This window comes from Liolophura sinensis, chromosome 1 (assembly GCF_032854445.1).
Source record: "Liolophura sinensis isolate JHLJ2023 chromosome 1, CUHK_Ljap_v2, whole genome shotgun sequence".
NCBI lineage: Eukaryota > Metazoa > Mollusca > Polyplacophora > Chitonida > Chitonidae > Liolophura > Liolophura sinensis.
The window spans coordinates 82,834,790-82,861,703 of record NC_088295.1 but is presented as its reverse complement, the minus strand read 5'-3'; the positions used below and the strand labels follow the sequence as shown (position 1 = coordinate 82,861,703).

The 26,914-nt window shown below is 40.2% G+C and overlaps 2 protein-coding genes across 2 annotated transcripts; both read left to right on the top strand.

The window, feature by feature from the left end:
• Window positions 1-6,301: 6,301 nt before the first annotated feature.
• On the top strand, window positions 6,302-8,075 carry LOC135464775 (potassium voltage-gated channel protein Shaw-like). The gene is made up of 2 exons (XM_064742324.1): window positions 6,302-6,751; window positions 7,263-8,075. Exons 1-2 carry the CDS (start codon window positions 6,302-6,304, stop codon window positions 8,073-8,075), a joined length of 1,263 nt encoding a protein of 420 aa, XP_064598394.1.
• Window positions 8,076-12,744: 4,669 nt separating this feature from the next.
• On the top strand, window positions 12,745-25,468 carry LOC135464766 (deoxyribonuclease-1-like). The gene is made up of 9 exons (XM_064742313.1): window positions 12,745-12,912; window positions 14,758-15,029; window positions 20,081-20,167; window positions 20,824-20,936; window positions 21,951-22,063; window positions 22,515-22,669; window positions 23,521-23,617; window positions 24,816-24,867; window positions 25,059-25,468. The coding sequence occupies exons 1-9, from the start codon at window positions 12,745-12,747 to the stop codon at window positions 25,466-25,468; spliced, it is 1,467 nt and encodes a 488-aa protein (XP_064598383.1).
• Window positions 25,469-26,914: the final 1,446 nt, after the last annotated feature.

The window sequence follows — 26,914 nt, the reverse complement described above, 5'->3', positions numbered from 1 at the left end:
GCCGGCATGAGCTGGAGGTTAACAGACTACACAAAAGACAAAACATACCCATACATGTAGACGGAGTAGATTTTTATATTAAGGTTTTTTGTTTGCTTGTGTTTACCTGTTTGTTTGCTTGCTTGGTGTTTACCTATTTGTTTGTTTGGGGGTTACCTATTTGTTTGCTTGGTGGTTACCTGTTTGTTTGCTTGGTAGTTTACCTGTTTGTTTTTCTTGGTGTTTACCGTCGTTTTTGCACAATATTTCAGTCATATCACGATGCTTTATAAGAATACCATTGTGAAAATCTACATCGAAGTTGAAAAATATTGTTATTCGTCATTAGTATCGTTAAGTATCATTTGTAAACATTATCACTGTATGCAAGTTTCCCTTTGCATAAGTAACAGTGAAAGACTTCTTAATCTCTAGAAGTTATCAGTCTTCAGAAGATACAGACTTAAGAAAAATATTTATGGTTTTTGTAAATTCACTGAGTTGTGACAAATTTAAAACAACATGTGTTTGAACAAATGAACCATGAGTAAGTCGAGGAATACTGATTTTGTTTTCTATCATAAAGCCCTTGTTAAAATAACAGTAACATTCGCGAAACGTGAAGAACAATTCCAGTGTTATGTTAATGTCACTAAGAAAGTTACTATGGTTGCTGGAAACAGCCCTTGGTATGGGTTTAACCCTTGTTTGTATTATACATTATCGAAGTGAAAGTATAAGTATATTGTATGGGTTCCGTGATCGACGCCCGAAGCCATTGCTTATATACATAAACGTGATCACAAAGGTACACAAAGCCTATGACTTCGAGTAAGGACTGCATGGTTTTTACGGCAGAAGGGCTATCGAGATACAATGGGTGCGCATAGACTGCGACGATTCCTCCTCAGCCATGCAGCGTGAACACCGGATGATCGGAGCGTTTTAGCAGAAGGTGATCATTCCTGTAGGAGACAGGTAACTAATATCTGACCTTTTCTTATAGCTTCCGAAGCATCTTTTCAAACACTGTGCCTTTAGTGGATGTTTATTTCATGGAGTACACCACTGTTGCGTAATGTGAACTCAAAGCGAGGCTACAAGCTACAACACGAGAACACATAACGCACTCTATCATAGCACTCCTAATTTAGCTAACAGGCTATGTAAAAGGACGGCAAGGCAACGTAGATTCCTCAGAGGACGTTACCTCTATCTGTTATTAATGGGTTCAAAGGTACGGGGGGCATTGATGAAAAAAATCCAGTCCTACCCCAGAGAGCGCTCTCATCCGGAAGTGTACCATCATTAATAAAGACCACCAATTAAAGCACAATATCTCGACGTATTGAGGTGCATTTTGCAGCCGAATGTAAAAAACATTAATTTAGGTTTGTGCAGTTGACCAGTCCCAAATCAGTATAAAAGTTTTCCGAGATCCGGTTCAGATCTAATCATGGATTTAGTCCTCACCTTAGTCACATTTTACCCACTTGGATCATTCGTGAAGGTTACACAAATGCTGATAATCTGTCTCTTGGTGGGTCAGGTGATCTGTCTGTACAAAAGTTAATGGCTATATTTTAGAATGAAAAGCTTTTTTTTACATAAGCTTTTCCCTACTTACTGTAGTTACGGGCATGGAATGCAAAGTAAACATTCCTACAAGAACAATATAGTTACATGACAACCTTTTTAAGGTGAAATTAGCGACCCAAAGTTACGCCGTCGTGTAAATCACATGCAAGATCAACTAATGCGCATCTGCAAAGGACGTACACATACACTTACGCTAGCGCTTTCAAAAAAGACATGTCTGTTTTGGTCTGACGGTTGAGTCAAGCTTACGTTAGTATTGATAATCGACTGAGTTGGTCTAGGGTTGGGTTGAACTTGCGAATGTAATGATCCACGGTTCAGCAACACAACCGTGGGATAATCACAAGCGTAAGATCGGTCAACTGTAGACCAACACAACCATGGGATAATCACAAGAGTAAGATCGGTCAACTGTAGACCAACACAACCGTGGGATAATCACAAGAGTAAGATCGGTCAACTGTAGACCAACACACCCGTGGGATAATCACAAGAGTAAGATCGGTCAATTGTAGACCAACACAACCGTGGGATAATCACAAGAGTAAGATCGGTCAACTGTAGACCAACACAACCGTGGGATAATCACGAGCGTAAGATCGGTCAACTGTAGACCAACACAACCATGGGATAATCACAAGAGTAAGATCGGTCAACTGTAGACCAACACAACCGTGGGATAATCACAAGAGTAAGATCGGTCAATTGTAGACCAACACAAACCGTGGGATAATCACAAGAGTAAGATCGGTCAACTGTAGACCAACACAACCGTGGGATAATCACGAGCGTAAGATCGGTCAACTGTAGACCACACAACCGTGGGATAATCACAAGAGTAAGATCGGTCAACTGTAGACCAACACAACCGTGGGATAATCACAAGAGTAAGATCGGTCAACTGTAGACCAACACAACCGTGGGATAATCACAAGAGTAAGATCGGTCAACTGTAGACCAACACAACCGTGGGTTAATCACAAGAGTAAGATCGGTCAACTGTAGACCAACACAACCATGGGATAATCACAAGAGTAAGATCGGTCAACTGTAGACCAACACAAACATGGGACAATCACAAGAGTAAGATCGGTCAACTGTAGACCAACACAAACATGGGACAATCACAAGAGTAAAATCGGTCAACCGTAGACCAACACATCCGTGGGATCCTACGCTTGTGATTATCCCACGGTTGTGTTGGTCTACAGTTGACCGATCTTACTCTTGTGATAATCCCATGTTTGTGTTGGTTTACAGTTGACCGATCTTACTCTTGTGATTATCCTATGGTTATGTTGGTCTACAGTTGACCGATCTTACTCATGTGATTATCCCACGGTTGTGTTGGTCTACAATTGACCGATCTTACTCTTGTGATTATCCCACGGTTGTGTTGGTCTACAGTTGACTGATCTTACTCTTGTGATTAACCCATGTTTGTGTTGGTCTACAGTTGACCGATCTTACTCTTGTGATTATCCCACGGTTGTGTTGATCTACAGTTGACCGATCCCACTCTTGTGATTATCCCACGGTTGTGTTGGTCTACAGTTGACAGATCTTACTCTTGTGATTATCCCATGGTTGTGTTGGTCTACAGTTGACCGATCTTACGCTTGTGATTATCCCATGGTTGTGTTGGTCTACAGTTGACTGATCCTACGCTTGTGATTATCCCATGGTTGTGTTGGTCTACGGCTGATCCTTCTTACTTTTGCAAGGATTCCACGGTTGTGTTGGTTTACGAAAGAATCTATGTCCCGATATCTCAGTTCATAGAGCTTCCGCTTTGGGAGCGGTAGATCCAGTGTCAGTCCTAGGTCGGGTTACATCTAAGACCTTAAAAAAGCCATTTGTAACTTCCTCGCGTTGCGTTCAGCATTAATGGGATAGTGCAACGATTGGTTGACCCGTATCAGGATAATGGCTCAGGCGGGGCAGCTTACTTGCCTTCGGTATGTCGTCTCAGTGAAACAGCACTAGATAAAACAGCGGTGAAAAACTGACGTTAAACCCCAAGCACTCACTCACTCAAAAGGGTCTATCTTGTCCCCAATTTGTGTTCGTCTACAGTTTGCTTAATGATAGATTTGTACTGATCCCCGATTAAGTTTATCTACTGTTGTGTTGATCTTGTTTTTGCAATTATCCCAAGCTTGTGTGGATCTACGGTTGGGTCGGTCTTACATTTGTAATTATTCCACGGTAGAGTTGGTCCATGGTTGGGTCGATCTTACATTATACAGATAGTGCATGCTGTGAGGTGGGGCATCAGGAAGAGCTGTCGAGAGCTGTCAATTCCTGACGTCCTGCCCCACTGCATCCACCATATACTTTATTATACCGAAAAAACACTACCTTTTCGAGTTGTACTTTAAATCGCCGAATTTTACGTCCATAACGGAGCTATAACCACCGTCCGTTTGTTTACTTTACGAACTAGCAAACGTCAGAGGGCTCTGAAAACTTCTGTGGAACAAACGCACGTGATCGTTGGATATTAGAACAAGATCGTTGGATATTGCGTCGTGAACGTGGGATAATACTGTTAAGCTTGACGTTGCACTCCTTGGGCGAGTGATCGTTGTACATCAGGTTTGGCAGAATATCATGTGACCGTCTCTCGACCAATAGAAATCGAGAATTATCTTATGAGGTATAATAATATACAGCTAGTGCATACTGTGGGATGGGATATGAGGAATTGTCAGCTCGAGAACTTTCTCGACTTATCGAGAGCTGACATTAATTCCTCACATCTCACTCCACAGCATGCACCATATGTTTTAGTATATCGAATAATCTTTTCCAGTTGTGTTTAAATCGTCGAATTTGTATGTTGATAACGGAGCTATAACCATAAACCCTATGTTTACTGTACGAACAAACAGACGTCGGGGAGCTAACAAAGGGTGATATCTCCCGTCGAATAAACGCACGTGATCGTTGGACATTACTTTGTGGGCGTGACATTGCATTCTTTGGGCGCGTGATGTTTTGCGGAATATTATGTGGCCGTCTTTCGTCCAGTGGACGTATAATAATTTTGATTATCCCACAGCGGTGTTGATCTTTCAGTTGTCATTATTCCACGGTTGTATCAGTCCACGGTTGGTCCGATTTAAGATTTCTGATTATCCTACGGTCGTGTTAGTCTACGATTTGGTCGATGTTACCTTTGTAATGACCCCATGGTTGTGTTGGCTTACGGAAGGATCTGTCTTACATTTGTTCCGGTTGTGTTGGTCTGCGGTTGTGTTGATCTTACATTTGTGAATGTTCCATGCGTGTGTTAGTCCACGGTTGGGTTGGTTTTACATTTGTAGTACTCCCACGGTAGTGTTTATCTACGGCTGTGTTCATCTTACTTTCGTGATTTTCCCATGGTTGAATCATCTTGGCTTGGCTACAGGCGTAATGAATGTGATCTTTTCAATAAACGACGACTGGTTAATTTGACGTCATAATTCGTGACGTTTATGACATAGCAAACTCTGTAATATGATGGGTCATAATGAGAAGGGCTGTTGTGACGTCGTGACAGGCTGCACAAATTGTAGAGTGTAGACCTTGCTTTGTGATGTCAATGACCCATTGTTCGGCAGCTCGTTTGTGTTGTGTGATATCCTGAAATTTGAAAATCATCAAACTGGAACGTTTGATGTTGATATATATTTTTATGACGTCAGATCTTTATGACATAACAGCGTATTGCGGCGATACACAAAACAGATGGCCACGGTTGACGCCATCGTTTAAATACACTGTTGGCTGAAAATTTTGAGTTTGTCTCACGGCTGACTGATATTTTGTTCGTTATTCGATTATTGCTATTTGGTGTTAAATGGCCTTGCCCTTTGGACTGGGGTTTGTTTCCTGAGAATTACTGCCAATTTACGAGGAACATCTGGTGGAAAATGAGCCCAGGGTAATGTGTTAGCATAATGTAGTAATCGTATTGATGAGGAAACATGATCCGCCATGCGCCGTGTTTGTTTCTTGATTAGCTTGGTTTATTTAGCATATCTGAATTTATTCAAACAACACTTGATACTACAACATAACACAATCCTTTATAGACGCCTAGGAGAAAATATTGATATTGTTTTTCATCCACCGTGCTTTAAACAGATAATGGGAAATATCTCATTGATTGTAGATAGTTGATTCTATTGATTTATTTATTTATTTGATTGCTGTTTTACGCCGTACTCAAGAATATTTCACTTATGCCACTGCGGCCAGCATTATGGTGAGAGGAAACCGGGCAGAGCCCGGGGGAAAGCCACGACCATCCGCAGGTTGCTGCAAGACCTTCCCACGTACGGCCGGACAGGAAGCTTGAACTCACAGAGACCGCATTAGTGAGAGGCTCCTGGGTCATTACGCTGCGCTATCGCTCTAACCAACTGAGCCACGGAGGCCCCTTGATTCTTTTGAGTGAACAGGACTATTTCAGTTTCTGCTTAAACATAACACAAATTAAACACTATTCATTAAATGGTAATTACAGTTTTTGTACAATGAAAAAGGAGGCCAGAAGAAAATCCATATCGAGTGAATATAAAAAAGATCCGCACAAATATCTCTTTAAATATATATATATATATATATATATATATATATATATATATATATATATATATATATATATATATATAAAAGAAAACAAATTCTGTCATTCTTTTCTCAATCATCAGGATATGCAGACTTTCCCGATATGGAAGCCACCACAAGTAACATTACAGTGAATGTAAGCGGCCGACGGTTTGAGATGTCACCCAACACGTACAGTCTCCTGGTTAGAAATCTTCCATTGAATCCCATTACAACAGCAGCTTTGTTGTCAGAGGATTTGTTTTTTGAGCGCCATGCCGATGCCTTTCAGAGCATTCTTCACTACTACCAGACTGGGAATCTCCACCTGCCCCTATCAGTTTGCCCTAGCCTATTTAAGTCTGAATTAGACTTCTGGGGTGTCCAGGTAACAGAGATGGACAAGTGCTGTTATAATGACTACGGTACCTTCGAATTGGACCAGAAGTCTCTGGAAAGATACGAGAGGTACACGGAGAAGAAGACTGTAATCAAGCATGACACTCGAGCCGGAAAGCTCCAAGCGAAGTTATGGGCCACTCTTAACTATCCATTTGCCTCCACCTTAGCACAGGTAATTGACAAACCAGCATCAGTGTCAAAATACCATCGTCTCTGCATGCCTACATGTATTACAACAGCCTTTTACCATGGGGAGTGCGTATACAGGCGGGTAAACGCCAATATATCTGATACTGGTAAAAAACCTTTCCAAAGTAGCGTTTGGATCAAATCTGTCCGTAGAGTATTAAATTGTATGGATTTCCAAGGGTTGTCGCTTTGGTGTGTATTGTTATCCCCAAGTATTGTTGGAATACAAATTGCGACACCTCAGTAAACTTACTGAAGTGTTTGGTAGTGCGAAGTATGTTCCATGATACATAGTAATGGCTTGTATGGCATATTTACAGGAGCATTCGGCTTAATTCTAAACAATCGAAGTGGCTTTTCTTTTATTCCCATATAGCAGCTATTACCGTTGCAATAAATAAATGAAATGAAATAAAATTAAAATATATATATATATTTTCTCATTTGTCCATGCATTATTTGCATTACTATGCATCATCCTTCTGGTGTTGTAGGTTTACTACTGGTTGTCAATGTGCCTCGTGTTTCTCAGCATCGCCATCCTCTGTGCCGGCACTCATCCTCACGTTATGGAAGACAGCAAATGGGATAGCCTGCCGCATTGGTTACAGGGATACCTGATACGTCACTACGGATCGGACGTGTACAACTCCACAACGCGACTTCTGAACCCGCACCATGCTAAGTTCTCCCAATTATTCGTCGTGGAGACGGTGTGCAATGCCGTGGTGACGCTAGAAGTCATCCTTAAGCTCGCCACATGTCCATCTTTAAAGGATTTTTTCTTGCCTGTCATCAACGTGATTGACCTGGCTTCTGTACTTCCCCTTTATCTCTGGTTCTGTTTGGACGCCGCTGCCCCTTACGGCAAATATATCCTATGGGCGGAGAAACTTTTGGAGTTAGCCGCCATATTGAGAGTATGTCGGATATTTCATTTGGCTCGTCGAATACAGGGACTTCGGGTGATAATATTTGCTCTGTTTTCTAGTGCTTATGACTTTTTTCTCCTGATGCTTATGTTATGCATAGCAACCGTTGTTTATTCATCAATAATGTATTACATAGACACTTTTCCAAGTATTCCTCACGGCTTCTGGTGGGCCATCATCACCATGACAACCGTTGGTTATGGTGACATGGTGCCAGAGACCGGATTCGGAAAGGTGGTCGGCTGCCTTTGTGCCATGACTGGTGTTCTTATTATCGCTCTGACTGTACCGATTTTCGTCAACCGCTTCCTGCTTTATTATACTTATGTAGGGAAACCAAGGAGCAACAATCTTGTAGTGGATAGCCAGGCATAATCCTCCAATGATAACAACAGACGTGACTTTCTTAAATAACAATGCCCTATTGATTCAGGGCGAGGTTTAGAAGATTGTATGACCACAGATATGTCATCGTCATTTTCCCGAACAATGAATCGGGATGATTTGTTTGATTAGCTGTTCTTGGAAATTATTCTAGGCATTAAATCATTGAATTAAAAAAAAACTAGGTGCTTCTTTCAGGGAAATTCTTGTTATGGTTTGTAACAATTTACGTACATCTACTTAAATGAAACCATGCGTTGTTTGGAGTCTTTTCCTAAATCATGAGACTCGTAAAATCTTTTCTGCTGTATGTATGTACTTTGTGGACGCTGAAGTACATGTATATAGAGGGTATAAAAAAATCAATGTTAATATAAAGTGGCACTTTCCGACGTAAACTATAATACATGTACGCGTGCGAAATGCGCAGTCTTGTTCTAGCTGATCACTGCCTTACCTCGAGGAAAATTGCTGTATGAGCAATCCAGATAGCCTCAATACATTACTACAGCCCTTTACTAATAAGGCTGGGTGTCGGAATTCATATCCGGTACTCGACCGCTTCGGGGGTCTAATGGTTACAGCGTCTGTCTCAAACCAGGGACGGGTCATACAATGCAAAGACTTTTGCAAAGCTGTACTTTTTGCTGCCTCGGGTGGCGCTCAACACTGGGCGGTTAGAGCAAGGAATCCGATTCCACATTATACAATGGGACTGGGTGGAATGTCATGTCTTCGGATGATACCTCAGTGGTGGCAGAACTTTGGCGACATGGACTCACCGCCTAACGAAATGTACAGCGTTAAAACCCATGCATACATACATTCATCGTTGGATCGGCCTGAGGTCACAAATTGTTTCAGGAATTGGACCAGTTGAGGTAGTTTTTGCCAAGCTGTTTCTGATTTGCATCAACCAACATCCGGAATTGTCGACGTGCAGCATTCTTCGCATCACCACAATATTCAAGTAAATAAAATAAATAAATAAAATAACTATTGGTTGTACCGAGATATACTGGTTACAATACAAACCCGTGTAGTCACAAAAACGCTTAATTCATACTTAGGCCTACTTCCAATGGTAAATTCATTTCCTATAAGATGTTGAAAAAAGTTTCTTGCCAGGATTTGGAGGGGATTCCCTGTTGAGTAGGTTACATCATGCTTTGATTCACATATCCATCATCATAATCATCCATCAGTTCACAAATTTAGAAGTGTCAGAATCAGATGAGGTAAACGCAGTTGTAAACAGTGACAAAGAGAAAAAAAAATGAAGCTTGAAAACTTGTTGTGTACAGGACTAATAGGCAAATGTCATGGGAAAGTGAACAATTTGACCGTATTTACTGAATCTCCCACACCTCACTTCAACGGAATTCAGATTCCAACAATATACGTACATTTCAGTCGTTTGTGCGTGCCACAAAGTGTCTGTAATAAAACATTTTTAAAAAACTGATATCCCCATCTGGGCAGCACTTAGTGTTAACGTTAATGTTACGGAAAATTGCATATTTAACACTGTGAGGAGGCTATCTGCCTGTCGATCTGTCTAGACGGTATTGTAATCTACTGTCGTTGACTGGTGTACATTTACCATCTATTACCTTCCCATTACGTGGCTTTAGATCTGTTAACATCAGATGAGATTTATTATTATTGTTGTTATTCGATACATCCCAGCCTGTTGTCACCAAAGCCATGTACATGTCGTCTTTACAATGTCACTTCCTGTACTCCACGTGTGGTCTATTCTTGTACTCAAACTTGTACCAGGATCAAGTGCGACGTGTCCTATGATATGACTGGATACAGTATTCAGAATTAATCATGCATGTAAAACCTCCAAGGAAGATGAACCTGCAGAGGGCAAATCAAGATGTGGAGATGAACTGTGTAAACGTGAAGCCTACATGTATTCTCAGCTCCCAGATCGGCTGGTCATGCGTTCTGAAATAGGAATATACGTACTGCCTACACATAAGTTTAAAATTTTCCATGCTTTTTGACCACAGAGAAGTTGAAAGCCAAGCAAGTGTAAGGGGTCAGTTACAGCAGAGGTTTAAAGAAAGCCACGTGACAAACAATCGCTAATAAAAGAACTTCTAAATATCCATTTCTTTTAGAAGCATCAAAAAGCATCGTTTGGCTTCATCTTCAACTTTTTGAAGCAAAAGGTAACCACGACCAATTGACCTTTTCCATTGACTTTTCATTGTGAATCAAGGTGGGGAACAAAATGTCTACGTAATAATGTCTAGCTGTCTTTCACATAAATGGCCACTCCGATGGCGTGCGTGTGTACAAAATCGTATATGTACAGTCTCGATCATGACTGGTCTCGTAGATAGGCACGTAATCTCAAAACACACATGTACAGTCTCGCTCACGTTAGGTCTCGTAGATAAGCGTTATCCATCTTTCTACTTTCGCTTCTCCCAGGAGCGTTCAATTCACTTTCCTCTACAACACTTGTTATTAGTAAACACTGTAGCAATGGCGCACAAGTCCGTGCTGCAACTTACACGTTTCATGAGCTCATGTTTTCTCGGACAATATTCAACATAGCCAGATCGAGCATTCAAGTGATTCGAGAATTAATTAAGTTCGTAATCTATGCGCCGAAGCAGACATTCGTATACGATTCTTCAACCAATTGGACGTTGCGTGTTATTAATAGCAAGGCCAATTCCCAAACGATCTTTAACGCAAACCACCAAGGAACTAAAAAAAAGGTACACAAAATACGAAATTAGGACGGAATCATGCTGTCGATGCGCGAAAATTTAATGTGACAAGATTGTCTTCGTTAATCCCGTCATGGTTAAGAAATCCTGCTTTTGTGCCGAAAATGATGTGCCTTAGTGACAGCAAAAAATACACATTCTGTCGTGACTAGAAGGCCTACGGTTAACGTAAAAGCGCCATCAACTAAGAGCGGATGTCAGATGGCAATATGCTACACGTACCGAATCGATCCCTATTATTGACATGATGACACTTAGATGGAGTTGGAAATTCAAACTTAACACCCGGGCCTGTCAGTTGGTAGATATCATGTCTGGCTGAGCAAAGCAACTTTCCACAAATGAGGTGACCTTATTTACAGGGCACATGAAGCCTTATAAAAGCGATACTCATGTTTACAACGTTTTGTTATTTCTCAGGCATTTTTGGTGCGAACCCAAATCCGTTGATATAGGTCAGTATTTATTCGATTGCTCCCATGTGTTTCCAGATGGGAGTCAATTTGCCTTCCACACCATAGTCTTATTTGCTCAAGCTGGACACAGTGTAAATAATAAATGACGTTGACTGATTCTGTTGGTAAATCAGTGTACAAAGCCACACCAGGCCTCTTTTGAATAGAACTTATGACAAACATACATAGGCATAATTAGACGCTAAAGTAAGAGAAAACTACATTCATATCCATAAACTCATATTCCCGAGTCAATGTTAAATGGATGTCAACATGCATATAGCAAAATTAGGCCTGTTCAAGACTTGTACTTCATACCTTGACTGGCTTTACAATGTTGTTAGTGCAGTCGAGCAAAAATGGTTTTGTTCATGGCTTTGTCCTTGTAGCTTGACTGGCTTTACAATGAAGTCAGTGGTCAAACAAAATTAGACTTGTTCATGGCTTTGTGTTTTGTAGCTTGATTGTTGTCTGTGTAGTCAAGCAATCCTAGTTTTGTACTTAGAAGCTTGATTTTATCATTGACACTCTCTGTGAACAGCGCTATTGACAGCTTTCTGTCCATGAGGTACAAGTGCAGTAGTATGTCATCCTCGAACTGTAATCTATTTCGATTCCAATATCCACTGATAGACAAACATGGTTGTGTATTGATTAAACGGGGAACTGAAGACAGACGTCATATGGGAAGAAGTGCAGTGTGACAGATGTAATGGAAGCCGTCGTAAAATCGACACGAGTGAACATCTAAGCATATACAGGACGTATGCCATCGATTACTTCGTTACGCGCCATTCACGGGTACCAGTCCTGTCCATATATATATATATGTGTGTGTGGACCACACATGAATATTAGATCCTTGTATGTTTGTAGACGTCTTCAATTTGCGAAGAACCTGTGTAGATTAGGAAATGTAACACTGATACATTGCCCCGAGGTCGCATTTGAGACCTGTTTCTGTTTCATGTTAACAGTTCGTAACAATATAATTTGTTATCTAAATTGCTGAGTGTTAGCCGATGGCAACATAACTTAAGTACACCATGCCGACGAGGACAAATTAAAGCTGGTGACAGCTCAATGCGGGGAGCTATAAGGGTCAGTGTTTAGGGCCGGGGACTGATATGTACGAAAGCACTTTTGTTCACAGTACCGGTATATGTCGTTATAATTAAGAGATTAAATGTAAGCCTGTAGGTATATAGGCCTACCCCATAATGGAAATTGTACAAAATACTGGGGATAATGCTGCCTGACAGTACGTAATTGAAAATTTCGACCCGCCTGTTTAATCCCTGTTGTTACACGGGCACTTAAAGCGGTTCTTTGCGGCTGTAGCTTTACGGATGGACGGTTTTGATAACGGACAACCGTGACTTTTAACCTCAACGTTCACACATTTCACTGTAAAGAGCCTCGTACATAGTACACACTACCAGCTGACGCACCATGGCTAACCGGTTTGTCAGTGTTCTGTGTGTTGTAGGTCTCTGGACCGCTCTTGTCCATTCCCTGGCCGAAATTTCACCCGAACCTTTGAGGATTGCGGCTTTCAATATTAGGGTGTTTGGAATAAAAAAATTACGCAATGCGGAGGTAAAGGCTACTTTGGCCAAGGTAGGTACATGTACTGTTTTTAAATGCACTTTTGTTTCCGTTGAACATGTATTTTGTTTTTAAATGTACTTTGAAATCACCAAATGCTAAATTACAGGTACTACTGTTTTTTACGTATCGTTCCAATGTATATGTCCCGCTTTACAGCAAACTATAGATTATTGACATCATATGTAAGAGGCCTGTCATCAGTACAGTACATGAAGGCCTTGCATGAGTCCTAGTATAATGTTCGTACTTTCCCATCAGTATTACTTTTCCAAATGTCACGTTACCTGTATGTGTGCAGCACACGTTGTAAAGATGTAGCACATGCTGCACACTCTTAAACCTAAGCGTTACACTTGGACACTGTGACGATTACGGCGAGTGACTTCACAGTTATCTGAGTTATCGGACCACTTTTATAAATTCAAAGTGTTTACATTCCAACCCTATTAAAAGTTGGTTAATCAACACTGACCAACGCTTAAAACAGAGTTTTAAAACAATCAGCATTTTGAATGGAGTTGGAATATGAACATCTTAACACCTGTATGTCCGAACTCCGTCCTGAAACCTGTCTTCTTTGTCCTACTCGTCAGTTGTCATTTTAGTCCTATTGATCAGTCTGGATATATGTCCTGTCTGTTCTAACTCCGTCATGAAGCCTGTCGTCTTTATCCTATTCGTCATTTGTCCTTTTAGTCCCATCGATCCGTCCTGATACCTGCCCTGTCTATTCTAACTCCGTCCTGAAACCTGTCGTCTTAGTCCTATTCGTCATTTGTCCTTTTAGTCCCATCGATCCGTCCTGATACCTGCCCTGTCTATTCTAACTCCGTCCTGAAACCTGTCGTCTTTGTCCTATTCGTCACCTGCCTGCTCTAAGGTCGTCATGAAACTTATCGTCTTAGTCCTATTCGTCATTTGTCCTTTTAGTCCCATCGATCCGTCCTGATACCAGCCCTGTCTATTCTAACTCCGTCCTGAAACCTGTCGTCTTTGTCCTATTCGTCACCTGCCTGCTCTAAGGTCGTCATGAAACTTATCGTCTTAGTCCTATTCGTCATTTGTCCTTTTAGTCCCATCGATCCGTCCTGATACCAGCCCTGTCTATTCTAACTCCGTCCTGAAACCTGTCGTCTTTGTCCTATTCGTCACCTGCCTGCTCTAAGGTCGTCATGAAACTTATCGTCTTAGTCCTATTCGTCATTTGTCCTTTTAGTCCCATCGATCCGTCCTGATACCAGCCCTGTCTATTCTAACTCCGTCCTGAAACCTGTCGTCTTTGTCCTATTCGTCACCTGCCTGCTCTAAGGTCGTCATGAAACTTATCGTCTTAGTCCTATTCGTCATTTGTCCTTTTAGTCCCATCGATCCGTCCTGATACCAGCCCTGTCTATTCTAACTCCGTCCTGAAACCTGTCGTCTTTGTCCTATTCGTCACCTGCCTGCTCTAAGGTCGTCATGAAACTTATCGTCTTAGTCCTATTCGTCATTTGTCCTTTTAGTCCCATCGATCCGTCCTGATACCAGCCCTGTCTATTCTAACGTCGTCCTGAAACCTGTCGTCTTTGTCCTATTCGTTGCCTGTCCTTTTATTCCTATCGATCCGTCCTGATACCTGCCCTGTAAGTCCTGTCAACTATCCTTTTCGTCCTGGCACAATTACAGTCGGTCATAACACCTCTCCAATTTGTCCTGTCATCTGTCCAGTTTTTCAAAGTGCCTCTCCGATTTGTCCTGTCATCTGTCCTGTTTGTTCTGGCACAATCACAGTTGGTCATAACACCTCTCCAGTTTGTCCTGGCACCTCTCCAGTTTGTCCTGTTATCAGTTCTGTTTGTCCTGGCACCTCTCCAGTTTGTCCTGTCATCTGCCCAGTTTTTCAAAGCACCTCTTCAATTTGTCCTGTCATCTGTCGTGTTTGTCCTGGCACCTCTCCAGTTTCTCCTGTCATCTGTCCTGTTTCTACCGGCACCTCTCCAGTTTTTCCTGTCTTGTGTCGTGTTTGCCATGACATTTGTCCTGTTTGTCCTATACCAGATTATCCAGCGCTATGATTTGGTCGTCGTCCAGGAAATCCGAGACAGCACGTCAACGGCGTTTACTATGCTAAAGGAGGAACTTAATAAGTAAGTGGAATGGGGCAAACTTACATGTATATTCTCAAATAAGTAATTGTGTATTCGGACGTGGGAACTCGTTAGTGATTTATATGACAAATGACTTAAGATTCTTCTGAAAGTACAGAAACCTTACCACGAAACCAAACCTATAATGATGCTAGTTCACATCTGTGTCGTTGATGTTTCGTTCTCTCAAGTTCATTTCAGGTTGATCTTTTTAATCAGAAATTCGAGTAGTTCAATAAACCATCCAACATCCGAAAAGTGGTAACGTGTATAATAATAATAATAATAATAATAAAGCCTTATGAGGATTCAAATTTATAAAGTTATGACCAGCCTTTTGAGACACCGGAGTAATCGGCTTACTATGACTTGATTAAATCTTTATGAGGAATCAGACAATCCTGTGTGAATAGATGTTTATCTTCCATGGCAACACTGGTCTATAACAACGTGTCAGTTATAACAAAGATGGTCCATGAAACCTGAGTCATGATCTATTCTTAAATGTTGCAATAACACAATAACCACAGTCTTACTGTCTACATGCGCTACTTTTCGGAATATAAATATGTGTGGGATTTTATAATCTGACAGGTTGGATTTACACACAACTGTTGTAAAGCATACCGCGCATCAAGAATCTTAATGTCAAATTAACACTAAAGTTGCCCGCGAATGAACAGTCATGTTAATATGTGTGTATACTGATGTTATTGTACATGTATACGTGACATCATATTTACTAAAGTCTCTGCTACACTTCACTTTCTCGAAATCCATACATCCAAGACACACAAAATGTTCAACTTGATATATGCTGTATAGACAAAGTACAGATGCGTGTTTGTACATGCATATAGCTAGGCAAAAACCAAATACAGATCCACCATATAAGATCGATCAGAAAGTAGAAATATAATCAACTTCTCGTGGAAACTATCCACGTAAACTTCTTATCGCTGGCTGATTCTTCCGTAAACCATATACCACGTGTCGGAATAACGATGACCAATCCACACGTTTGGCTTCTGCACTTGTTACTTCAGTTAATGGTCCACTAGAAAAGACGTGTGATTTGCACACTATCATGCATTTTCCCAGCATCGCATGTGGCACTTATCTGAATGAATATTCATAGGTTTACACCTTATGCTTGTATCTTTCTACTACAGCGAGATAATAATTTGAATTACCATGTTTTATTTGAAGGATTTATCTAAGGAAACGCCATCTTCACTTTGAATGCTGGATTAAAATAACCAACGATTATCAAAACACTTTGTTACGGTATTGAAAACGGCAACAGAAAACAGTGACTCAGTGACTCAATATTACAATGTAAACAATGCTTAATATATAAAATGAGACGTACAGTTTTACAGACAGTTCAACAACAACAACAACATACACATCAGTATTACCGGTCTTTACAAGTTTTCAGTTGACCTTTGCATCCCAAGGAATGTATTCCAGGAAATCCAACGTAAAGACCATGGGATAAACACACAATTCACACAAGTCACAAATTGTCCTAGACAGGTACTTCGCCAGGTTAGCGAACACGAACACGAACACAGTACACAGGTTACACAGAACTGGAACAGTCAAGCCTTTGAATGGCGTCACACCCGCAGAGCACAACACAGGGTAAATACAGGCATGGAGGTATAATCCACTTCAGATCAGTCACAGCTCCCGCAGAAGCTCACAAACGAGCCGTTCAGAGACGTAGAGTAATGTCACCTTGTGGCAGAACGAACGTCCTTTGCCAAAACTGAGAACTTCAGTTTAGAGTCCTTGACGACCTAGTCGGTCAGGTGAGGTCAGCGTGTTAAACAAATTACACAGTCCACACTGTATAATCATAATAAAGATCCGAACACCAATAAACGTGACTTCCGCAGAAATTCACATAAACCAGACATCAGTACTACTGTGGTACACAAACGGTGTCGGCATAAAAATCTGTCCTCCCAAATGAAACTGGCATCACCAGCTCATATACATACAATGGACTCGATACGAGAGCGTCGCACACTCTCCTGGCTCCCAGTGGATGCAGCAAAAATACCTCCCCTCTGCACAGAAAACACGGCTTATATACGCTCCAGGTGGATTCAACTATTTTTAGACACAGAATTAACAGCCAATGTACAGCCAGTTAAATAAACAGAGCATTGAACAAGGTGCTTTCGGCCAGGTCCGCGCTGTACATATATAACAGGGCCTGTTATGCTTTCACAAAGGTCCGCAGACTAACAGTACATGAAGACGTTAAATAGTCATACATAACAACTTCCTGAATCAAACAATAAGCTGGCCAATGAAAACATAAAACAGAATAAAAAATGACTTTTGCAATGAATTCCTCGAAGGACTCAAGTCTCTCTGTAGGTTTGATGGTCATATGAGTGGACTTCGCTTCTAACGCCTTAGTGTTTTAATGATGTAAATGACAGTGTTCGGATGAGGACACAATTTCAGCCTGATCACATTTACATGCATTACGTATTTAGGTCCAATGCCATGCCCTGAGCATCATTTCTAACGTTTATATCTGTATCGAGCCCAAAAGACGCTCCAAAATACTTCCATGCTTCATTTCTAAAATAACCATCAACAAGGTTTCATTAGCAAAGAGGCATCTGTGTGTACAACATAATGATCTTTACATGTGCGAGGGAAGCGGTCATCCTGTGTCATTTTGGTTAGGAAGTCAAAGTTTACATATGCAGGTCAAGTACAAACTAGATATCTATCTTCTGTATGTATCTTCAGTTGTACGTTAGCAAATATGCTCATTATTCCCCAAGCTTCCAGGTTAAGATGTTTAGAAGAAAACAATCCAGGGTGACTAAAAAGTGTGTTAAAAATGTGAACTGTTTTATTCTTCCTATCTTGATAGATATCAGAGATGTAGGTCTGTACTAACCTGAAACTCAATCTTTTCTACTGTAATGTCCTCAACATATTAAAACACGTTCACTTCAATCCTGAAGTCATTCATCCTTCATATCACCTAACTATGTGCGAATAATAAAGGCCATATAATTATAGTTATCACCAAGTTTATCATGAATTTCGCTCAGCGATAACAGCCTACGTGGAGCTTCTCTCGTAGTCATTTTGAAATGTTTTGGTTGCCTTCATCATTGTCTGGGAAAAAACAATTTGTCATGGAACGTGTGGATTAAATGAAGAGAGTTGTACAACAACGGACGATATATGGACAACGCTGTGTTTACTTATTTATTTATTTATTTGATTGATGTTTTACGTCCTAATCAAGAATATTTCACATACACAACGGCGGCCAGCATTATGGTGAGAAGAAAGCGGACAGAGCCCGGAGGAAAGCCACGACCATCCACAGGTAGCTGGCAGACTTCCCACGTAAGATAGGAGAGGAAGTCAGCATGAGTTGAACTTGGACTCACAGTGACCGCTTTGGTGAGAGGCTCCGCATTGCACCGCGTTGGTATGCTAATCCTCTCGGCCACGGAAATCCCCTGAAGAGTTTTGACAAAGAACGGTTATTGTAATTTTGTTAAATTGGGAAGAAAAGTCATTTGGCCTCGGATGAAGTCCACGTGTTCACTGATGAAAAGTACACGTTTAACCAGGACAGCACAGCCAAATCGACCGAGTTCCAGGTTAGGATAAATGCAATGATTCAGGGCAGTTAATGTGGATACAAAGCTGGAAACCTGACCAGTTAATCTCAAAGCTAGGCGAGGTTTAAATCTTCAGCCAAATTCAGCTCAGTATAATACAAAACCAACAGGATTTTAATTAAAACTGTAGGCAATGTCAGGCTTAACGCTTCATACATATTTGAACAACTGCCTCCAGGGACTTTAGTGAAAGCGTTAGTTAGCAGGTGTATTTGATGGAGTTGAACTTATCTCCACCGTTCATCAATCGGTGTCGATTAAGAAAACCCATTGAATGGCGTCGCTTCAGCTATATTTGATGGTTCATACACATGTTTCTAAGAATAAGAAGCCACCCTTAGAAAGGATGCAAACGGTAATATGATTGAATCTTCACACTGTATATCTTTCTACAGTAAGCGATAATGAAAGCCTTTAGCTCCACAGTTCGAGTTAATACGGCCAGACACACAGCTTCACAACCTTTAGAGTTTTGAAATGAGTGATTTTATTCGAATTTTTGATAAGTATGTGAAGTGGTAAGACGGGTATTTGCGCAATCGGATTGTATCAGATTGAATGTAATCGACATCTACTTTAGCCGTCAATCATCGGCAGACTGAAAACTGGGTCATCAGACACGGAAGTGTTCGCAATTTTTTTTTATTTAAAAAGAAATTAAACCAAAACCGTGGGCGGCTTTATTCCATCATTAAATCAGTTCTTCTTGAAAGGGTCAAAACTGCATCAAGTTGACCGAAATAAACACTGGGTCATTCTAAGGTGACTGTGTAGTATTTATAACGATACCTAAATTGACACACTATTCCAATCACATATATGCGCTCGTGTTATAATATTTTTCGCCGAACTCGGGAATATTTCACTTATACGACAGTGGCCAGCATTATGGTGGGAGGAAACCGGGCAGAGCCCAGGGTAAACCTACGGCCATCCGCAGGTTGTTGGAAGACCTTCCCACTAATGGCCGGAGAGGAAGCCAACTTGAGCTGGACTTGAACTCACAGCGACCACATTGTCACATGTTCATGAACCAAATAATGTTGACGAACGTTCGTGTCCAGTAAGGCATTTAAATGATACTTAAGTTTACTTTGGTCCCCACCTTGCCTTCTATGTGAATTTTGTGCACAAAATGCCTCAGAAGTGGCTGTGAGTTAAAAACCAAAAGCCTTTGTGTTTTTTTTTTTTTTTTTTTTTTTTTTTTGTCTGTTTTTTTTTTGGAGGGGGGGGAGGGGTAATTTCTTATCACAAACTTTTTGCTTTTCAATTCATGACAGTGAGAAGAATAATGTATCTCCAGTAAGGCAGGTGAGGTCAATAAGTGATTATTGTACGGGCAATGCATCGAAAAGCTAATTTCCCTTATACCCACAGGCTATCTCCATTGGCCCCATTTGACACTGTGGTCAGTGAAAGGCTCGGGAGATCAAACAGCAAAGAACAGTACGGATTCCTCTTCAGGTAAAAGTCATTAGGTGTACACGATACATAACTTGTAATATACCGACAGGGCTGATTTGGTGTTTTATACGATATTTGGGCGTTCTTCTCACCACGAGTCGAGTCCAGAGATTGGTGATCTCGGTTAGATCGACTAGCCTTTGTCACAACGAAGGTAACTAAGAGCCTTTCAAGCTAGTCTGTTTCACACAGCAGCTCAATTAATTAAGTAGACTTTTCATTCTGATAACGAGAACTGATCATAATGATTTCAGACAAAGTTTGCTGCATGTCTCATTTAACGCTTCTACTGGCTGCTGGTTTAATCGCATTGAGAGTTTCGACAGGTCAACAGTAGCTATGCTGTATTCACCGAAGAATAGTTTTTGATTAACACTGAGATTGGGGGCAATTGAAAAAAGAATGACATTCTCAGAGAGAGAACAATGTCTATAGAAAACGCATGGCAAAGGCCATATATTTTACAGCTGGCCTAGACCATGTATCACTCAACTTTGTGTTTCCGTGACATAGAGTTGTATTGTATGTGTTTCCTTTCTTGGCATTTTTTGCTGACTATAAACTGGCCTAGACCATATATCACCGAACTTTGTCTTTTCGTAACACTGAGTTGTATTGTACATGTTTCCTTGTATTGTTGTCTTTGCTTTTACCAGGCCTAGCCGCCTCACCCCCACCGGCGTCTATCAATTTGATGACGACATAAATAACAGTACAGACGTCTTTGAACGAGAACCGTTTGCAGTTCGATTTCATTGTGCATTCACGGGTGAGCAGTGCCAATCTTCCTCTGTCACTTTTAGCTGTCCGCATCTCCTTTCACGTTTCTTACTTTGTATTCTCGAATCCATACTCGTCTTTAGGTCACAATGATTAGACAGTGAGCTTGAAATTACGTACCTAGCATACCTCTGCACTTGATTCAGGGGTCGATAAGGACAAAGATATCAATGAGGAAAAACCATTCTGTGATCATACAAGGAAAGAACATAATTATGTAACATTTGGCCTGGCATTTACACATCCAGAAATGCACTACTGCAACCTACATCTGCTCTATAGATAACACTGTTACAATGCATTTCACTTTGTTGGAGGTAGACATTTAAAATCATGTCTTGGTACATACCAATTGTCTTTATCAGCGCTAATTTCTGTCTGAAGAAACCACAAGCACCATTGCATAGTCGTTTATCTGCAGATCAAAAAAAAAATATTTTAAAAAAGTGAGTGAGTGAAAAGACTGACATGTTAACTGGTACATATAGCTCACCTACGTCATGGAACATTTGATTGCATTTGATTCCGCCAGAACGCCCTGTTGAATGTGTATTGGTATACAGATTTTCTGTGATCTTGTTTAGTTTTTGTTTTCTTCCGCTTTAATATTTAATTGTTGGAATGGAATACCGTTAGCTGTATTTATATTCTCACGCACTTATTATAGGAGTTTAAATTTACAAGTTGTAAGTTGAGAATGCAGTATGTCAATTGATATTTACACCAAGTGCAAATGTGCAGATGCCCTACTAAATACGTTCGATTATTTCCATGTTTGATAGGTGTACTCCAGAATATTTCACCTATACATGTACAACGGGAGTTAGCATTTTGTAAGCCCACGGCCATGGACAGGTTGCTGACAGACCTTCCTACTTAACACCGACGGTGGTATATAACTCTTCAATTCTGATATCGTTACCTGTTGTCTGACAGTATTTTTAATGGCGCACATCTATAATGTCTCGTGTATCATGTGAAATATAATGTTGTACTTCCGCAGAGCTTCAGGATTTTGCTGTCATAGCAACCCACATAGCCCCACGTGACGCAGTGGCGGAAATTGACAAACTGACATATGTATATCATGAAGTGGGCGACCACTGGGATTTAGAGGTAAACCTTTCGATATCTGAATCCTCAGTGTTTTAAAACATGCAGCCGTGCATATATATTACTTCCGCTTTATTTATTTATTCATTTAATCGGTCAGTATTACGTTCGTTCATCGTCTGTATCTATACCCGGGTTGGTGTTATATTGTCACATATACTGAGTTGTATAGAAAGATTCATGCTGATTTCGTCGAAATCATTAAAACGTACACGTGTATGTCAAGGAAAAGGAAAGTTTCAACGAAGGAAAAAAATTACGATTTTATAATTTCTTTATTCATTTTGAGTTTTGAGTAGAATTTCACATTTAGAATTTTTTTTAATAAAGCATATTCCACGGAGAAAGTCAATTTCTCTCAAAAGTTGAAAATTACTTTATCGGAATACATATAGCCGTGTTACACCACCAGTGAGAAAACAAGAACGTCATTTGTCCAAACTCTTCACTGCAGGCTGTTCTTTTGGCGGGAGACTTTAACGCTGACTGTTCCTATCTCAGAGGAGCCAAATGGGAAAACGTGTCATTGAGGACGGACGAGGAGTTTCATTGGCTTATCGCTGATTCCGAAGACACGACAGTTACGTACTCGGACTGCAGCTACGACAGGTAAAGGATATATATATGTAGACTTAAAAAAAAAGACGTCAATGCGAATAATCACAAAGCAACAAAAATACTCCCTGTGGCGATTGCAGATCCCTTATCTGACAAGAAACGGTCTTAGGTACACTCCTCATATGAATTAATGTCTTTTTTCTTTAGAATAACATCTGTGGAAGATTTACGTCATTCACATTTGTGTAATTATTCATCGAAATGTTTTACATTACATTTGATTTATGTATACAGCCTTGTTGAATGTAAACTGTGTCTGACCGTTCGCGGTGGCGTGGTGAAAAGAGGGTGTGAGAGGGCTTCAATCCCAAGCCGACTCAAACAAATCACTTTAAAAGTCGGTAACCCTGGTATACCTCGCCTGACACTTAGCATAAGAGGAATAAACCAAACACAAGGCGACCCGGTATTGGTACAAACACAATGTGAATCGGTGGTGTGTCCTGGCAAGTGTCTTTTGGCATGGCGTTCCAGTGAGGTAGCACTGTAAATAAATGTATGTAAACACTGCTTTCTGCACAAGTGCACATCTTGACATTACAGAAATACTGTTTAAAACGACGTTGAGTCACAATCAAACAAAAAATCTATTTAACAAACTTAAAAAATACTCAGAGAGATTTATCTAAAACAAAATACGTAACAACAAAATATTCACAAAACAAACAGGCCTAACAACAAACAGTCATTGCAGATACCCCCAATGTCATGTGGTAGGCTTGACTAAGTTTGTCCTACCAGTCCCCCCTTTCTTGTATGTTGTGAATTTCTCTAGTAAAATGCAGAGAAATAGATGACTTCACGGTTGACTTTCTCCACGGAAATCTGATTTCCGTCCTCAGATTTGTGACTGCTAGTGCAGATATCCTGACAAACCTAGTGCCCGGAAGTGTGCGTGTATACCACTTTGATGCGGACCTGAAGCTCACTTATAAGGAGGTAAGTGGCAGGGAACGATTCCATGAAGTCAAAATATTGACGGAAATCAAAATTTCAACTTCAGTAAGCGTATCATGCGTAGTTTAACCATATGATGTTCAATTTGTTCACATTGAAAGATCACCTTTAAATACAAAACGTATCATCTGAAAAAAAAAACATTTATTTCACGTTTATTTCAGATATGGTTTTCATGATTTTGTTACATTGTTTTAGAAAATGCAAATCAAGATTGAGGTTGTTACGCCAGATTTGTTATGGTTGCTATAAATAGAATCAAACTGTTATATCCCCCCCCCCCTCTCAAATGCAGATACAGATGTTGCGCTACATTCATATTCATGTTAAACTTAGTAATGTAGCAATCAGAGTTGTGTAGCAGCTAACAGAATCTGTGACGTCATTCTGCTTCAGTCAGTTTAATGTGGCTCACTCTAAAATCCCTGTTATTTTAATTTTTTAGGGGGGGGGGGGGGTGGCATTTCATTTAGTGTAAAACTTTTACAAAAGTATATTGAAAATAATATTGGGAATTTCATGAAATCGCCTTAGTGATGAGGCATACTTTATTCAAAAGCAGTATCCTCCTTTAACAACACTTGTTCAGTTATTATCAAAAGTAGAATCCAAAAAATTTTAACTGAAAGGTATACAAACTACAATGGCTGGAATGAGAGATAGGCAAGTCCCGGCAATACCTAGCCTAAGCTGAAGTTTAGGTATGGCAAGTTTATTCAAGCGAGACCAAATCTGGAGGTTTTAACTCATGAAACCCTAAAAATAGCTGACGGTAGCTTAACAACATCACCTGGAGGTTTGACCGTCAAACTGTGACGCAACAAACAGAACACACCGCAAATATATAATCCGCACATCACCAGTTTTATATTCTATTTTGGTTTTATTTTCAAATTCAAGCCCAAACAGTTCGCAAAGGGTAACACAAGTTGGTTGTTGACACGTTAAACATAAATAAAAAATTTCAGTGATATAAAACGATTGTAAGGTTAACCAGCAGGAATTGTGCTCTATCGTGTTACCTATGCCAGTAATTTTCATGGTTTACAAAGTAAAGAGCTGAAAGTGGAACAAGCTGAAGAGCTAAAAGTGTGATGTCATATATATATATATATATATATATATATATTTCTAGGCAAGGCTTTTTATTTCTATAACTATACATATCTCTTACTGACAGGCTTTGGCGATTAGTGATCACTATCCCATTGAACTCCAGCTTAAAACCAGAGGTAAGTCTTCACAGAAAAAGGATGTAGTTGACCGCTTCTGCATCGAAATATTTTGGGACTTGAGATATTTGGAACAAAATTTCCTTTGTTACTTTTTCGTTTGTTGTTATAAATATACACGATTTAGTTTGCTTTATAATATGAGAGATTGTATGCTAGTGTTATATTACTTTGTTTTTCTCTTATTGTAGTTAACAGAGAAATCCAAGCCCGTTATCGAAGTGGCATCTCATTTGTCGTGTCGAGCGACGATCCTGTGACTAATAACAATGACATTAGACGAATTTACCGTAAACGAAACCATTGGCTGAGTACACATGTTTTCTACGACACCTCCCGGATGCAGCACGTGACAGCCACAATGTTCCATGTACGAGACGTTTTGGGGAAGCTACTTAAATTTTCAAAGACATACCCAAGAGTGTTGTCCGATGATCTTCTCGCCTTGGTTGATGCTTACTTGGCAACTCCACAATTCACGACCAATGTCTTCATAAACGGCCTTGACATACAAGCAACTCATCACTATGACGTCACTGTGACGTGCAGACTGCAGTCTCCTTACACATGTGAGGTCAAGGTCACTAAATTCCTGACCTGAATGATTACCTGTACCACTAACTTGCTCCTCATTCATTTTATACCCAAAACTTTTCTCCACAATTTATATATATTCATAATCCAGGCAGGAGCCTCCCGCCAAAGAGGTTCTGTATGAGGTCAAGTCCAGCTCTTGCTGGGTTACTCTTCGGTCGTACGTAGGAAGGTCTTTCATCAACCTGCGGATGGTGGTTGCTTCCCTAGACTCTGCCCGCGGTTTCCGCCCATCATAATTCTGGCCGCCGTCATATAAGTGAAATATTCTTGATTACGGTGTAAAACAACAATCAAATAAATAATAAATATATACATTCATGACAGAAGAGGATTAACTCGAAAGTTTTTTTGAAAAAGGCAGCTTTTTAACACTTCTCAATGACAATGGTGGAAGTTTCTTCAGTGAGTATTCATTCCAAATGTCTGGTGATTAGAATAGTTTTTCCCGGACGTTCTAAATTTGTGGGCAGTGGTGTAAAAGGATTCGAGGCAAAAAGGTGCCTATATATTACATATATATCATATAGATGAACATCAATTATTATTTATTTATTTATTTATTCATTTATTTATTTATTTGATTGGTGTTTTACGCCATACTCAAGAATATTTCACTTATACGACGGCAACCAGAATTATGGTGGGCGGAAACCGGGCAGAGCCCGGGGGAAACCCACGACCATCCGCAGGTTGCTGTCAGACCTTCCCACGTACGGCCGGAGAGGAAGCCAGCATGAGCTGGACTTGAACTCACAGCGACCGCATTGTTGAGAGGCTCCTGGGTCATTACGCTGCGCTAATGCGCTAACAGACTGAGTCGATTATAGTTAGGCATGTATATATCTGAACAGTTTCACTTAAGCTTTGTCATATGAATCATTTCTTGGCATCATCGTATTCATTGTGTACGTAGTGTTATTTTCCTTGTACAACTAAACCATTTTTTTTATGATTTCTACATGTTTTACTATTTAACATTAGGAGCCTACTATACTTTAAATGATTGTGTACATGTGTTTATGTTGCAAAATTGATACCTATGAAATATTAAAGGAAGAAAATTAATTTCCTTTCTTTAGTGTTATGTGTAATATTGTCGATCACTTTCCGTTTTGTGATTTACTGCATGATTATCCTGTACTAGTATGTTTTGTTCAGGAGAAAGTTGGCTCAGTGGCGGGCATGGACCCTCTGACTGCATTACACATGTATTACCAAGTATAAAATCACCATGCACAGTAGATTCTTCCATACTAAAACTTTGGAAGTTTTGTTCACCACCCAAAGTTCAGCAAGGTTAACTATTTATGATTAGGTTTTGTTGAGTTAGGAAAGTAATAAATTATGTAAAATAATATTGACAATTTTGAAAATCAGTATTACCATATGCAGATATATATTTATAGCTGCCATGTCGGTTTTCAAGTCAGATCGAAATTACAAAAACAAA

Bases quoted from the DNA above. Each gene is read 5' to 3' on its own strand.
- LOC135464775 (XM_064742324.1), top strand. From the start codon at position 6,302: ATGGAAGCCACCACAAGTAACATTACAGTGAATGTAAGCGGCCGACGG. The intron at 6,752-7,262 runs GTAATTGACAAA...CTGGTGTTGTAG, and splicing joins TTGCCTCCACCTTAGCACAG to GTTTACTACTGGTTGTCAAT.
- LOC135464766 (XM_064742313.1), top strand. From the start codon at position 12,745: ATGGCTAACCGGTTTGTCAGTGTTCTGTGTGTTGTAGGTCTCTGGACC. The intron at 12,913-14,757 runs GTAGGTACATGT...GCACCTCTCCAG, and splicing joins TAAAGGCTACTTTGGCCAAG to TTTGTCCTGTCATCTGCCCA. The intron at 24,868-25,058 runs GTAAGTCTTCAC...CTCTTATTGTAG, and splicing joins ACTCCAGCTTAAAACCAGAG to TTAACAGAGAAATCCAAGCC.